The sequence below is a fragment of the Siphateles boraxobius genome, unplaced genomic scaffold (genome assembly GCF_051911475.1).
Source record: "Siphateles boraxobius isolate OS27281-9 unplaced genomic scaffold, OSU_SipBor_1 77, whole genome shotgun sequence".
NCBI lineage: Eukaryota > Metazoa > Chordata > Actinopteri > Cypriniformes > Leuciscidae > Siphateles > Siphateles boraxobius.
In genome coordinates, this window is record NW_027509205.1 from 11,581,901 (window position 1) to 11,598,502 (window position 16,602).

At 36.4% G+C, this 16,602-nt stretch overlaps 2 protein-coding genes across 2 annotated transcripts in view; one reads left to right on the top strand and one right to left on the bottom strand.

Annotated features, from left to right (window-relative positions):
• znf385a (zinc finger protein 385A) overlaps nucleotides 1-11,147 on the bottom strand; it is an 81,628-nt gene extending 70,481 nt beyond the window's left edge. Inside the window, exon 1 of the mRNA XM_077218919.1 lies at nucleotides 10,716-11,147. Within this exon, the coding sequence (XP_077075034.1) occupies nucleotides 10,716-10,842 (127 nt within the window). The 5' untranslated portion in view covers nucleotides 10,843-11,147. The remainder of the gene's footprint in view (nucleotides 1-10,715) is intronic.
• A 3,148-nt stretch (nucleotides 11,148-14,295) lies between these two features.
• Nucleotides 14,296-15,375, top strand: birc5b (baculoviral IAP repeat containing 5b). Its single transcript, XM_077218924.1, has 4 exons — nucleotides 14,296-14,487; nucleotides 14,653-14,762; nucleotides 14,919-15,036; nucleotides 15,228-15,375. The coding sequence occupies exons 1-4, from the start codon at nucleotides 14,362-14,364 to the stop codon at nucleotides 15,306-15,308; spliced, it is 435 nt and encodes a 144-aa protein (XP_077075039.1). The 5' UTR covers nucleotides 14,296-14,361; the 3' UTR covers nucleotides 15,309-15,375.
• The last annotated feature ends 1,227 nt before the right edge of the window (nucleotides 15,376-16,602 follow it).

The window sequence follows — 16,602 nt, forward strand, 5'->3', positions numbered from 1 at the left end:
ACAATTCAAATGTTTAATGCATAATCATTACTTTTGCCGGGGTTTTTTTTGTGGCAAGCTTATGCGTGCGTTGAGATGCAGAATAGGCAATATATTACGAAAACGCTCATTATGGTTTAGCATTCTCTCCCATATAGTATACATAACTTCCAACCCAACTTCAGTCGTGCACGGGCAGGGGCAGCCCTACTTATTAAACATATTTTCTAACCAGCACATCACTGCGACGTTCTGAGCAAGCGGCGCTTAATCTTCATAAAGCTTCGTTTCAAACCCGCAATGAATCATGGGTAAATTCGCTAACCAGGAAAAAGGTGGATATAGTAGGTAAAAAAACATTATGTGACAAAAGAAGTATGTCCAAATTCACAGTCTTCATAAAAGAGTGGGCAAAAATTACTCAGATGACCTACTTCTTCCACCGAGATTCTGAAATGTGCATATGCACACTTTACTATCCCATGAGGACACCGGAGAGGATTATGTATGCCAGTGAAGCAATGCAACTTAATCTGGTAGGTCACATGATAATGACAACATGGCGAATGTAGTAGCCTACATCCATCCAGATTACATTAATACTGCACACATTCATACTATATAGATCAGTCGTAGTACCTAGTACCAACTATTAAACAAAATATAAGTAGCCTTCCTACTATTTATACAGGTATAATATAAGTACCTACTAGAATATACTAAGTAGGCTATGCGATTTTGGACGCAGCCAGAGGCTCGGTTCCAAATAATGTACTACTACTCCTACTATATAGTAGTATCCTTCTCCAAATTCAGCCAGTCATTTTTCTCTCCAGAATTAAGTGTTTTGAACAAATTGGTTGAGCGAATTAATCACTCACTCACAATTGGCTACACAAAAAGTCATGTGTCGCCCCCTACTGGCTTAACAATGTAAACTGCTGAAAGAGTCACTGAAAAATCAGTGTATAATAATAATATTTTGTACAACACAATTGCCAGGACAGGACAGCATAGTCCAAAAAAGATATACACCATACTTTATCACAATAATTACATGGTCACGGTTTTAAAAAAACGTGGTCACCTAAGGACGACGGCCCATGTGAGGCTTTGCTAGGCCAAGAGTCTGAAGAGTGTAGGCTAAGTCAAGTGCTGCTGTGTGAACCCTATAATCTGTCTATATCCCTGCAACCATATGGAAGGAACAGAGAGAAAGGGAGAGAGGCTGGACACCTCTGCTTGCCACAATTCAACCATAAAAGCTCACTGCCAGAATAAACCTGCACTGCGACACAGACTCAGAGGACAGTGCCTTGACTCGCGTTCTATTAGTCCATTTCATTATGTTCTAAAAATCCTCTCTGTATGACCCCTACAGAAAAGGCAAAAACGCTCTGCTGCCCTCTGCAGGTTCAGAGGTGATATTACACAAGATAATCATAAGCAGGACTTAAAGCAGCACATCAAGGATTGATTTACATATTAAATAATTTATATGATGCCGCCTGAGGAAAATTGACATCTTCATCCTTTCTTCAGATATTATTAAAAATGTGTTCAAGTTTTTGTAAGCATATTGCATAGTTGTGCTTGGAGTCAACTGTTTTATTTGTGATAACGCAATGAAACATGTCAAAATGTACAGACATAATTTTTGGTCAGGCTGGAATACAAAAAAATATGAACATATACAAAAACAAGCGAATACCAATGAAATATTAATAATTGGTTATGTTGTAGTTAATTAATTCTTTTTTTTCCCCCTGTGCATTTTTGTATAGTAAAATAAAACCTATAGCCTAGGTGTAGTTTTCCTTGTTTGATAAATAAATTTTGTCCAAATAATTTTGTCAGATAAATACCTGTTTTGTTCTTCCTTCATATACATCATATACAGTAAAATACTTCCCTCATTATATATATTGGATATTTTGAAGAATACGGCTAACCAAACAGTTGATGGACCCCATTGACTAGTCTGAATATAAAATACTATGGAAGTATATATATATATATATATATATATATATATATATATATATGACACTTATGTAACCGTGACTTTTAAATAGGGAATCATCCTTGAGGATTTCAACATACCTGCTAAGTTATATTTCACTCTCCCTGTTAAAAGTACCAATTACACAGAGAATTATGGTTTATTTAGAAAGCTATTTTTACGTAGAGCCTTGGGGAAACACATCCCCAAACGTACACACTTCTGTAGCGCAGCAGCCTGGACGGCTTCCAGACTGCAAACCAAGCCTTGCAAACTAAGATTCTCATGCAAGCACCAAGCACCTTACGCAGGCCAAAGCAGGGACACAAACCTTGGAGACACAAACAAACCTGGAACTAGCATGCAAAATTAAACACTGTGTGCAGGACCAGATCAAAGATGCAGAAACATCAAGAGCCAGAGAGAGTAAGCGAGAGAGAAATAGAGCTTTCCATGTTGAGATACTGCCCAGCTGCAGGGACATGTGCGAGGAGGTCTAGGCCAAAAACATTTTAGGGACTCTGTGAAGGCTTCCCTGTCTGGCCAGGGGCCCATGGGTATATTGGAATATTGAGGTTCTATTTTTAATGTGTTTAACGAGAGACCAGAGCACAAGAGATTAAATCTGGACTCTGAGTTGGCCAGTTCAGCAGACACAGATACAGTATATCTAGTGATAGAATGAAGCCCAGTTGTAAAATCTGTGTTCTCACAGATCTTTCATCATCATCATCAATTCTCAACATGTTTCTCTGGTACTAAGAACAGAACAAACAAACATTCTAGAGGGGAAAGGGTCGTATAAATTGTGCATGTTATGCTTGTTGTAGTAGCATAAAGGGTCTTATATAAAGTGTATCTTCATCTTAAAATCAGATGATTGACTGGAATGACATTGTTAAAGACATAGTTCACCCAAAAATGAAAATTCTGTCAACATTTACGCACCCTCTAGTTGTTCCAAACCTGTATCAATTTATTTCTTCGGTTTAAGATAAAGGAGCATATTTTGAAGAATATGGGTAACCAAATATTTTATGGACCCCATTGACTAGTATGAAAATACAATACTATGGAAGTCAATGGTGCCCCATAACTGTTTCATTACCCACATTCTTCAAACTATCTTCTTTTGTGTTCAGCAGAAGAAATAAATTAATACAAGTTTGGAACAACTTGAGGCCGAGTAAATTATGACAGAATTTTCTTTTTTGGGTGAACTATCCCTTTTAGGTGCTGTCCCATTAGCAAAATTTCAAGAAAAAAAATGTAATATAGTATAGCGATGTCACTGAAAAAATATTGGTGTAGGATTTACTTTGTTTGGAACAATTTTCAATCTGAAATTAAATTTCATAAATAGGCTAATTAAGAATAGGCAAGTAACACATTGAAATAAACAGGACATTTTTAAGTCAAAAGACTGAAATAATATTTTCTTGTAAAACTTTCTCCAATACCCTGGTGCAAAAAAAAAATATACCATGTACTTGCAGCCAAATTAATTATCAGTATACTTCAAGTGTGTTAATGATTAGTTAACTTGAAGTGTGCTATTTGGAAACAACTTATTTTGTACTAAGTATATTTTAGTTGTAATTAAATTGTAGTAAAGCATAACTTTAAGAGTATTTAGTGTACTTTTGTGTACTAAATTGGACCAACTTCAAGTATACTTAGTATACTCTAAGTATATGCCTGTCTAGGGACTAATTACATGCTTGATTAGTGATATTAAAGTGTACATTATTTGTGTTACAAGTACATAACAAATCTACGCGCTGGGACTCGAACACAGGTCTCCTGGAGCACATTTCGGCACACTTGCCCACGAGACTTGTGGATATATCTGAGTAAAGTTTAGGCTCATTAATACCTTTGGCTAATTCCAAATACTACAAATTGCATACTTTGTCTTCAATAACAAATGTACATTATTAGACAAATAAAACTTAGCTATACTTTGTACAAAATACTGTTGTATACTATAATGTATTTTGAAAGTATACTTTCAATGCATTGCTACAATGATCATTTACAGCACACAGTTAAAATATACCTCAAATATATGTTTAACCCCTTAACTGCCCCCCCCCCCCCCCCCCCCCTTTTTAAATGCACTATACAAACTTAAATGGTTGGTCTTGTTTTAAAGAAAACAATCAGCAGATTATTACTGAAGTGAAAGCACTTCAATAAATTAAATTATGAAAAAGTTAGGGAAGTTATAATTTACAGTAAATAAAATATACTTTATTAATATATTTTTTTGGAATATAAAATAAATATTTTACAAAATATTTTTTACTATAAAATTACTATAAAATGAAAGCTATATATCTAACCAAGTTGTGTTCCAAATTTCAAGTTGATATCACAAAAATTGAAGTTCCCATGAGATTTTGTTTAGGCGTAGTACCAAAAATAGCCACCGGGTGCCATCGCATTCCATTGAATTTAATTGTATGTATTCTGCTGTAACAAATTCATAAATTTCGATCCAAATATCACTTCTGTTACTAAATATGGAACCTTGAGACTCAGACCTTTCTGACAATATGTGTTTTGTCAATATTAGAAAAGGTTTTGATAATAAATTATGAAAGATGATGCCCAAAAGGGGAGGGGCCTAATAAAAAATACCGTTTCTATGGTAACGCAACATCCAATTTCAAAACGGTTTCAACAGGATGAATTCTGAGTTCGTAAGCTTTCAAATGATACCTAATTTATAGGTATAACTACTAAATATGTGATATAATAATAATAAAAAATGTATTTATATATATAATATATATTATACTTTTTAGAGGACTTCTTACTTTACTTTTTAAAATATAATTGTATATTTTTTATTGGCAAATACTAGATTATGTTTTATTATGAACTTTTAGCATTAAAAACCAAAGTTTCAATTATTAAAAGTGTGTGAGTCGACTTTTTGTGACAAAGGTCCGAAACTCCTGTAATGACGTCGATTTTTTGAGGCGCACTCTTGTCATAAATTCATATATTACTGTTCAAACATAATTTGTAAGAAAAAAAAACAGCGCTAAAATATCCATTTAGGAGTCTTAGACCTTTCCAGCGATATATAGTTTGTCATAATTAGATTAGGATTTAATAGTAATATAGCGAAGTAAAGTTAGATATCCCGTATACGGGATCGTGACAGTTAAATAAAGTGCAAATAAATAAAAGTATAGGTATACTGTTTTTCACCAGGGTAAACTTTGTTTTCTAATACATTTTTCACATGTATGAATGTATGAAGCACAGTGCACACACTTTCAAGTCACTTTCAAACCAAGCAGCTTTCAGTTGGTCATTGCAAGTTCACATGACCAACTTCAACACGATATGAAATCTGTATGGGGAAATCGTTCACCTTCCAGTGAAATTCTCAATCATGTGGATTCCAATTAAATTGGAATTCATAACTTTTCCCAAATTTGTCGGAAGACATCTTTTCTTCAACAGTCGCTCATGTCGCCATGAAAGTCACAGGCGGTATATGAAAAAAATGTAAACACTGGCACTTTGAGAAAATTTCTTTGGTTTTTAACTAGGGGTGTAACAATATATTGTGTCACAATATATCGCAATATAAAAATGCAACAGTATGTATCATGGATAGTGACAATCTGTATTGTGTATACTTGTCAAGAAACAGACACGGGATCGATAGATCCAGTTGCAGTATTTAATTAAATGTAATCCAAATCGTAGTCATCCAGGCAAGGTCAAAGGCCATATACCAATCCAAAATCCAAAACAACAAGAAACAGACTAGAAAGACAGACCTCAGAAGTGTGGTGACAATAAGTGACGACTCCGTGACAAGGACTAAAAAAGACAGGGTATTTAACACAGAAACTAAACAATGTAACAAGAAACAGCTGCGTGCAATGATGAGTAATGAGGACAGACAAAGGATCGTGGGAAATGCAGTTCCAGAATGAACGGTGACAGTAAAGGAGATGATACACAGGGCAACTTTTTGAGCAATGTTGCTGGGCAATCTTGCCGAGCGATTGTTTCTTGGGTACTTTCCCATTGAAAATGGGCAATATATTTCTATCTGGATAATTTAGATCGGTTGTGGGCCCTGTGTCTCATCTGGTTGCCCGTTGACAGCAACATTGCCCATCAAAATTGCTCAAAAAGTTGCCCTGTGTATCATCACCTTAAGGGAGAGAGACCTCTAGTGGAACACCCGGGGAAACACAAACCAGACACTGTGACAATATATACAGGTCCTTCTCAAAAAAATAGCATATTGTGATAAAGTTAATTATTTTCCATAATGTAATGATAAAAATTAAACTTTCATATATTTTAGATTCATTGCACACCAACTGAAATATTTCAGGTCTTTTATTGTTTTAATACTGATGATTTTGGCATACAGCTCATGAAAACCCAAAATTCCTGTCTCAAAAAATTAGCATATCATGAAAAGGGTCTCTAAACAAGCTATTAACCTAATCATCTGAATCAACTAATTAATTATAAACACCTGCAAAAGATTCCTGAGGCTTTTAAAAACTCCCAGCCTGTTTCATTACTCAAAACCGCAATCATGGGTAAGACTGCCGACCTGACTGCTGTCCAGAAGGCCTTCATTGACACCCTCAAGCAAGAGGGTAAGACAGAAAGAAATTTCTGAACAAATAGGCTGTTCCCAGAGTGCTGTATGAAGGCACCTCAGTGGGAAGTCTGTGGGAAGGAAAAAGTGTGGCAAAAAACGCTGCACAACGAGAAGAGGTGACCGGACCCTGAGGAAGATTGTGGAGAAGGACCGATTCCAGACCTTGGAGACCTGCGGAAGCAGTGGACTGAGTCAGGAGTAAAAACATCCAGAGCCACCGTGCACAGGCGTGTGCAGGAAATGGGCTACAGGTGCCGCATTCCCCAGGTCAAGCCACTTTTGAACCAGAAACAGCGGCAGATGCGCCTGACCTGGGCTACAGAGAAGCAGCACTGGACTGTTGCTCAGTTTTGCATGTCATTCGGAAATCAAGGTGCCAGAGTCTGGAGGAAGACTGGGGAGAAGGAAATGCCAAAATGCCTGAAGTCCAGTGTCAAGTACCCACAGTCAGTGATGGTCTGGGGTGCCATGTCAGCTGCTGGTGTTGGTGCACTGTGTTTTATCAAGGGCAGGGCCAATGCAGCTAGCTATCAGGAGATTTTGGAGCACTTCATGCTTCCATCTGCTGAAAAGCTTTATGGAGATGAAGATTTCATTTTTCAGCACGACCTGGCACCTGCTCACAGTGCCAAAACCACTGGTAAATGGTTTACTGACCATGGTATTACTGTGCTCAATTGGCCTGCCATCTCTCCTGACCTGAACCCCATAGAGAATCTGTGGGATATTGTGAAGAGAAAGTTGAGAGACGCAAGACCCAACACTCTGGATGAGCTTAAGGCCGCTATCAAAGCATCCTGGGCCTCCATAACACCTCAGCAGTGCCACAGGCTGATTGCCTCCATGCCACGCCGCATTGAAGCAGTCATTTCTGCAAAAGGATTCCCGACCAAGTATTGACTATTGTGTGCATAACTGAACATAATTATTTGAAGGTTGACTTTTTTTTTTGTATTAAAAACACTTCTTTTATTGGTCGGATGAAATATGCTAATTTTTTGAGACAGGAATTTTGGGTTTTCATGAGCTGTATGCCAAAATCATCAGTATTAAAACAATAAAACACCTGAAATACTTCAGTTGGTGTGCAATGAATCTAAAATAGATGAAAGTTTAATTTTTATCATTACATTATAGAAAATAATGAACTTTATCACAATATGCTAATTTTTTAGAAGGACCTGTATATATATATATATATATATATATATATATATATATATATATATATATATTCTGAAACTTTGGTTAAGATTAAATTTACTTAATCTTTTTTATTTCTTTAAATTTGTTCTGCCATGTCTGGGTAAATCAGTTGAGGCAGCAGACAAAAACTACTCAGTATTCTTCACATTATTTCCAGAGCCATTAGGCTACTATTTTAATTCTCAAAATTTTGTATAATGTACCATAAGTTGTATTGCAATTACACTTATATGTCATTCATACTATGACAAGAAAAAAAACAGCTCTAAAGATAACTAATGCCTCCCACCCAACATTCATGCTTTAAAATTATTTTGGTGGGTCTTGAGATAGATTATTCTTGTCTTGGTGGGTCCTGGAACGGAAAAGTCTGGGAACCCCTGCATTAGATTACAAGTTGTGTACCTGGAAATCTTCTGTTTAAACACAAAAAACCTGAAAAGCACAGTTTATTTAATTTATATGTTTGTTCTGTTGTATTTATTTGTGTTATTGCCCGTAATTTGATTTATTTGTTCCTATTTTATTACTTACTGTTTAAATTAGTTAATCAAGTAGCTTTTGGTGTCATAACCTTATTTATTACGGTTACATGTATTAAAAAATAAATGAAAACAATACTAGGCTTATTATATAGGCCCATTTTCTTTTCTTTTACTTCAGTAATATTTTGTTGTGGGGCCAGTGAAAAATTTTGGCAGGGCAAGTAAAAATTTGGGCCAGTAGAAAAAAATCCTTATTGTTGAGCCCTGTACAGTACAGTTCAGTATTATTCGTGACGGTAAACTCTTCTGACGGGCATTTTTTTTATATATATAAAGATACAAAGACATAATGTATGTTCTTTATATCCCCATTCTAAAGAATAATTGCTGCAAATTTGCACCAAAAAAGTCATTACACGGTCATCATTTTTTTCTTGCCATTCATGCACATTTTATACAGGCCACTGGGATGGCGGGATGGGGATATTTCACAACCTAACTCTAAGTTTTTCCTTCCTCTCCTTTCTTCGTCTTAAACTGGCCATGACTTCTATGTATTGAGAGAGCCACAGTGTATATGTGCCATGTGCTCTGAGAACATATCAACAGCAGTGTGTGCTGGCGGACGGGTGGTGAATTTAGAGACTGCACTGAAAGGTCAAAGGGACGTCCAGCACTCAGCCCACCATATAAATAATAACCTAAGCTTACACTGCAAGAGGGACAACAACAGTCATATGATTAGGAAATAAAACGTATGTTAATAAAAGCGTTGATCTGACATTTTAATATATAATTGTTTCAATTTGTTCATATAACCTTATTTGATGTTGTATCCATAGATACATCAAATCTAATTTAGTTTGAAAAATGGAAAAATAATACAACCTTGCATAGTGCAAGGTTAAAGGATTTATTTTGATATTCATTAAATATGTGTAAGACCTTCGCGGTTCCGCTTCAATGCCCTTGAAAAGCACAGAGCCAGCAGCCAGCATAAGAGTATCCGTTTGCATGACAGTGGATGATCACACTAAAATTAGAATATTGATCAAGACTGGATCCATATCAGTTATGTTCCTGTTGCAACAAGAAGGAAAGATTTCTAGAAAACTCTTGGAGGGATGAGACTTTTCCAAATGGATAGCCTGTGTGCTTTTCCAGCTCTGCATATGAGGGGAATGTTGAAGTTGACTGTCACTTTCGCTCACACTGAGATGCTAATTTCACACCTTTGGCAGAAGACAGAGAGCCTCCTAATACTATGCCTGCACCCATTTATCTCTGCAAATATCCAGGCCTGCTCATATAGACGCTTACACGTATACACACGTATACATGAGCGTACATTCATCTCAAGAGCTTCACTATAAACATTGCTGGTTTAAAAGCTTCACTGCAAAGCTCAAAATTCACAATGTGTGAACATTGCCTCAGGCCTTAAGAAATAGATTGACCTTCAAAGCTATGCTCCTTTTCTATTTTACTTCCATGTAGGCTACACATATTAAAAGTCACAAAATCGTTCTTGACCAGTTTGTTCTCCCTTAAATTCTTCTTTTTTTTCTTTTTTTTCTTGTCTTTTTACAGCTGATGTCTTTCATGTTGATAAAAGTTAAATCAAATGAGCAAAGGTACATTTTAAAAGGTCATTCCAGTCATATTTTTGACAGAATATAGTTTATTAATGGCGGTGGGCAATATTACTTTTGAAATTGTTACACTCAATCAAACACACAAGCCTACAGTCATGTGCACTGTACACACACACACACACACACACATACACACACACACACACACACACACACACACACACACACACACACACACACACACACACACAACACACACACACACACACACATAATATATCTATTGATAGGATTTTTAGTGGCCTGTATGTATCAGATCAAACTCATTTTAGCTTTATTGGTGAGCATAATGAATGCTGTGACAAAACTTTTGAACGCCAGCTTTCTTATTACTGATGAAGAAACAAGAGGAGGCGTAAATCTTCCAAAAATGCCAGTTCAAATGTCCATGAGAAGTATGCACTTCTTCATACGAAATACAATTTTGTTAATGACAACATTGACATGAGTAAATAAGGAGGACTAGATGCTGGTCATAGACTGGTATTGCATCTCCTAAACTATTAATCTCTGTTCTGGAGTGTGAACATATATTGTAAATGCCATAGTACACAAATAACTAATTTTTAACCCTGGAAATATAGATCAGCTTGCAGTGTTATTCTATAATAGACTGTTAGTATAAACACATACAGTATGTACATTTCAGCATATGCAACAAAAAGGCTCTCCAGGGAAAACCGTTTTGTGTTCACTTGAGACTGCAAACAAAAATAGAAATTAGTGGATGTTCTTACCTGAGCCCCACATTAAACCCTCTTCCTCTGACTGTCTCCCGTCCTCACGTTTCCACTTTCTGCCTCCGTGGGTCTTTCCACTTGCACCCTGACACCACAAACTCCTAGTAGAAACCCTCGCTGGCATGAACAACAGAGCGTCCGGACTCGGTTCTTTGAGGCTCCAGGGATATTTGGAGCCAAAATAGTCCTGATGAACTTACAGGAGTGTCTTCTAAGTATCACACAGTCACACAGAGGCACACATTTCCCACTTTTAGCCCATCCCACACTCAGTCTCACCACACTGAGAATACAGGACAAGTGCAAGAGATTCCTGCAGATAATCACACCAGGACAGTAATAAGTAAGAACAACTGTGTGAGGAAGGAGGAGAACGAAGAGGGAGCGGGTGAGAGAGGAAGAGAGAGAGAAGAGTCAAGCGTCAATGAAAGCACAGGGATGGAGAGTGAGAGAGGTACAGACTGGGGAATGTTATGTGAGATATATATTTGATAGCTGGGAAGATGTAGACGGCCTGTGACAAAATGCAACTGGAGCATCTAGGGTTTTGTTCATAATATGGACAACATTGTTATTGTATAAGATGTGATTTTTACATTAGAGCTTCAAAATGGAGCCACTGATGTTCTGCTTTCTATAATGATGCAACTGCTGAAGCTTGGGAATCTTGCAACTAAGGATATCAGGAAAATTCTCTAGTAAAAGAAAAAGCCATGCAAAGTATATTCAGTCAATTCCCACCACTCTATGTTGTACTTATGGACACATACATGTTTAAATACTTAAAAATGATCGTGATTTTAACGCTAAAAGACTAAAAATGCTACAATGAAAAACTGTTAATTGGTTAACACAAAGTTTCCTTACTATATACGGTAAATAACTGTGATATATAAAAAGGTACATTTAATGTAAAATACCGTTAAATTTACAGTTTTTGGAAGTGAAAAAGAACAAATCATTGTATAATTTACAGTGAAAAAATGTAAATTGACATTCCCAAAATTCCCTGCGTGACTTCACATTTAATGTATTTTTTCAAATAACTGTTTCTTCATAATTTTCTTAGTTTTTTTCTAATCAGTTACGTATATTAGGGTTTTATGTTACATTTAATGTTGTTAAATGAATGTTTATTGCATTTTTTAAATTTCAACATGTTACCATGATGGTGTTTAATGTTTGTGTGAATGAAACTGTGCATCTTCTATTTATTAGTATTAACTTTCAGGTGGAAGAGCTGCTTATGATGAGCGTTGATTGATCATTTGACTCTCATTACTGCTGTGAATGTTGGCTGTCAGTGTATTACAATGGAACAAAACAGATATTAATACTTCAAAAGTAAATTAACATTATATCAGATAATGAAATACGGTTTGTTGCTGTAAAATTATATACGGTTAAAAGTCTGTAAAACCTAAAATGTTGCTACCGTATTTTTAACAGGAAAACTCTTAACCACAGCTGCCAGTTTTTTCCCGTAAATTTAACAGATTTTTTTTTTACAGTGTATGCACACATACATCTCAAGAGCTTCACAGTAATCTCAAATCTTAATTGCGTCAAATAAATCTTGTTAGGGAAGACAAAAAAAGCAATTAATTCCGTCATGTTAATAACAATTGGATTATGAAAAATAAAAATAATTATTATTATTATTATTATTAGCACATAGAAATTTCATCAAAATTAATTTAATTTGTAAATATTATTTAATATTTATTTTTCAATAATAACAACCAACAACAATTATTATTATTACTATTGATAAATACATATATATTATAAAATATTATTTATTGAATTTTTGTTTATTTATCTTTCAATAAATAAATAAATAAAACTTCTGCCTTTTACATTTGAAGTTTGGGAATCTTGCAATTGGAGAAGAATATCAGGAAAATTCCAGTCATATTGGAGCTGCGGCACATGACTGTTGGGGATCTGGGTTCGATTCCGGTCAGGGTCATGTCCCAATCACTCTCTCTCTACTTTCCTGAATCTCCAGTGTCCCATGTGTAGAAAAGGAAAAAGCCAATGAATAAAAAAAAAAATTATTCAACCATGCAATGTAATTCCAGACAGTTATATCAAGTCTGTGGCTTGATCATGAAGTATTCACTTTGTGCTTTTGCACAAGCCACAGACAAGATGAAAGCCATATAACAGCTGATGGGGATGTTTTCCTGCTTAACTTCTCCTGAGCGGGCGACTGCAAATGAGTGGCAGCTCCAGTGTGGGGTCTCGCCTGAAAGGAATGCGCCAAATGTCATGTCTGATGTGAAACTCTAGACTGAATATTAAGTGACAAACTATCACCACAAAAGAGAGAACAAGCAGCCGTGAATCTTCCCAATCACAAAAATCATTTCATGGAAAAAGCTAATTTAGAACTAATATGACCATCCGAGTTGAGTGATCTCACGTTCACCTTTCTGGCAGATTAACATATTAACAGCAGAATTTGTTTGTGACACACAAAACCAACACTCAGGAAAGTTCCTATCAAATGAAGGGCAGAGAGGGGTGGAGGGGCTGCTTTTTTGGAAGTGGTAAGCACATTTCAACAGCCAGGCGCAGTGAGATACAGTTACAGAACATGGTGAAAGCAGCAGGGCCTTTCCCTATACCCACCAGTCATAAACAGCTTTCAAACACTCACACCGCAAACCATTAATGTTGTCTGCAACTCACTATGATCTCACTTTATGGTGTATGTATTGGCTTACTGTAATTGGTTAGAAGGGACACAACTTGCTGAGGCCTCTAGACTCAAGTTTGTGTCTAGTAATTGGCTTATGATGTGCAGTCCAGGGAATCCACGGAGATATGTGTGCAGCCTGGAATCTAAAGGAATCTTTATAGAGCTTGTTAAGGATTATGTTTGACATGAGGTCTCTATTCCAAAGAATTTACTATTTGGTTTTATAGCAAATGAAATAACTTAATTCTCTGATTGATTTGGAGTCAATGATGCAAGACTCGTAATAATTTATTCAAAAATAATAACTTAATTTTTTTAGGACATTTGGTCCACGAAAATAGCATGAAACACTATCTATCTATCTATCTATCTATCTATCTATCTATCTATCTATCTATCTATATTTATATATATAGATATAGACATCTATATATAGATAAAAATCTTAATATTCACTGCACTTTTTTCTTTATAATCACAAAGTTAATCCAAACTTTTAACTGCGATTTTTGGACATTTTTAATTTCATTGACACTACTCTGGAAACAAAGCCTGTTTTTAACAGAATTTCAATTTGATATATCACATTTCAAATTTGGCTTTCTGTTCGTCCAACAGAGGGAGACATCACACTACTATTTCAAATGTGTGACATCGTTTCAGTGAACGAAGTGAACATGATCATAATTTTAATGCGAAATGTTTATTCAGACAATACTATTCAATAAAGATTGATAATCTACATGCATAACATCACAAATTTACTCACCAGGTTTCAAGATATTGTTTTCCACCAATGCCTTTCGTTGCTCTGACAGCTGTCAGCGATTCATCAATCAATAATCAAAAGCGCCCAAACAATTAAACAGCCACGCTCAAACACGTTTATAGTGAGATGGTGAGCTGTAGATAGTGTGTTCTGTTTCAGCTTCAGAAATGTCCAACGCAGAAGTGATTGCCTCCCGGTTTTTGTCGTTTAACCAGATGTATAGTTATGAAAAGCGTCTTCAGACGTTTTCCGAGTGGCCTTTTCGAGAAGATTGTCAGTGCACACCAGAGCTGGTGAGTGCGTCAGGGAAAAAAGAAGAAATGAAGAGAGAAATAGACTATTAATAAGTGAAAATCGAAATGACAACAAATTAGACTGTGTTGAGTACAGGGATTTCAGCAATTTTACAAAACCACTGCTGCTTTAATTAAAAGAAGTAATGAGAAACCTCTCTTCAGATGGCCAAGGCAGGTTTTGTGCACTGTCCTAGTGAGAATGAGCCAGACGTGGTCTGCTGTTTCTACTGTCTCCGAGAGCTGGAGGGCTGGGAGCCAGAAGACAACCCCTGGTGAGCTCCTGCCTGAAGCACAACTTTACAATATATTGGCTTTGTATTCTTATTGTTCACTTATCTACTCTGTTGTAAACTTGAGGTTGTAACAATTGACTTTGTGTGCAAAAGTGTACAACTAAATCTCTTTTTTTGACTGTCCTTGTCATTAAGGTCCGAGCATGCCAAACGCTCCCCAAACTGTGCCTTTCTCCTTATGAAAAAGACATTTGACAAGCTCACGGCCATTGAGTATTTTCAGCTGGAACAGGAGCGACTTCGCATCTACATTGTAAGTGTGAATGCAGTTGTGGTGTAGATTTATGTATTGTTGGTGATGGTCTACCAGCATAATATTGCATTTTTTTTTTTTTTTTAATACAGACCTATTTTTTTCAATTGTATTTTAATTAATGAAAAATACTATTTATTTTACTTGTTTTTATATAACCATGTGTGTAAATCCTAACCTCCCCTCTCCAGAGGAAGATGGGTCACCGGAAGATAGCCTACTTTCGTGATGAGGTGGAGACCACAAGCAAAAATCTGAGAGCTCTTATTTGATATCCATTGTTTCAAAATTATTTTAACGGCATGCTTTATTTAAATTTTCACCAATAAATTAAATATTATGTTCCATTCACCAATTGTTTTTTTGTTTTGCCACTGACACACTTCTGAAGCTTTAATTAAAAGTTTCCTTGGACCACATGGTGAACAAATGTGTTAATTGGGAAGCATCCCTGTCCATTATGATTTCACCTACAGTATCTGTAAGTGATGTTACCTACAGTATCTGTAAGTGATGTTTAACAGAACAATCGTAAGTATTCAACACTAGTTATGTAGCTCAACTTGTCACTTTTTCTCTCTTGTGAGACATCCATCTATCCAAACCTTGACCCTGGGCAGATGGCCCCAAGCCCCTCCTTCTCAATACCAACTGTTGCCTCTATAACATCTGTCACTGTAGATTGTAGTGGAGTTGGTGAGAACTGTGGATAAAAACAGTCTACCACTGGAGGGCTCAGGCTCTGGTACTGAGGATAATGTTTTGAGGTGCAGACAGGAAAGAAATAAGATCCGTTAGGAAATTTTGTCTTAGTGTTCTTGTTCTTAGATGAATCATTTATCATACTTTTAAAATAAAATGTGAGGTGTTTGTTAGTGATAACAGTATAAACTGAATGTGTGTTTGGGATGGGGTAGGCAAGGGATTAGGGATGCTATCCCATCTCCCCCTTCCTATGCCCTGGATTACTGTCTAATGCAACACTCTGGACACTGAGCCCCGATCAACTGCTTAATTCTCCTTTATCCGCTCGCAACAGGGCAAATAGAAAAATAAGACTTTTTTTTATATAAAAGAGAGATGATGTAACACTCATATAGAGTAGGAGTTTAAAGGAGACCCTTAAATTCGCAAAATAAAGGTCTGGAATCACGCTTTTGATTTCATGTAGTTGCGTCATTATATGGAAGTTTCTTTTTCACAACTTTTAAATGTTGAATTGTCCAGCAACTCCAGTCTAAATGCATGCAGGCGCTATAGGCATTTTGGATATGTTAAGTCTTTGCTAATTCAGTTAGCATTAACAATTCGTTTTCTGCCTTTCAGCAGCAATGCCCACATCACATGAGTAGCATATATGAATATCAAATACTGGTGCACAGTCCATCACTTCCTGTCTCATCACAGGGAATGACAGGTGTCCACACTCCACACTGACTAGGGCTTCTCCTCTCAAAATTTGGCATATGGACAAACTGACAGATGTTCCCAACAGAAAGTTTACAACCTGAGAGCGCCATTGGGGCCCATCTGTTGCTGTGCGCGGGTCCTCCCCCTCGGCTCTCC

Excerpts from the sequence above, each read along its gene's own strand:
- birc5b (XM_077218924.1), top strand. The coding sequence starts at position 14,362 with ATGTCCAACGCAGAAGTGATTGCCTCCCGGTTTTTGTCGTTTAACCAG. Across the intron at positions 14,763-14,918 it reads GAGCCAGAAGACAACCCCTG|GTCCGAGCATGCCAAACGCT; the intron begins GTGAGCTCCTGC and ends CTTGTCATTAAG. Across the intron at positions 15,037-15,227 it reads AGCGACTTCGCATCTACATT|AGGAAGATGGGTCACCGGAA; the intron begins GTAAGTGTGAAT and ends TCCCCTCTCCAG.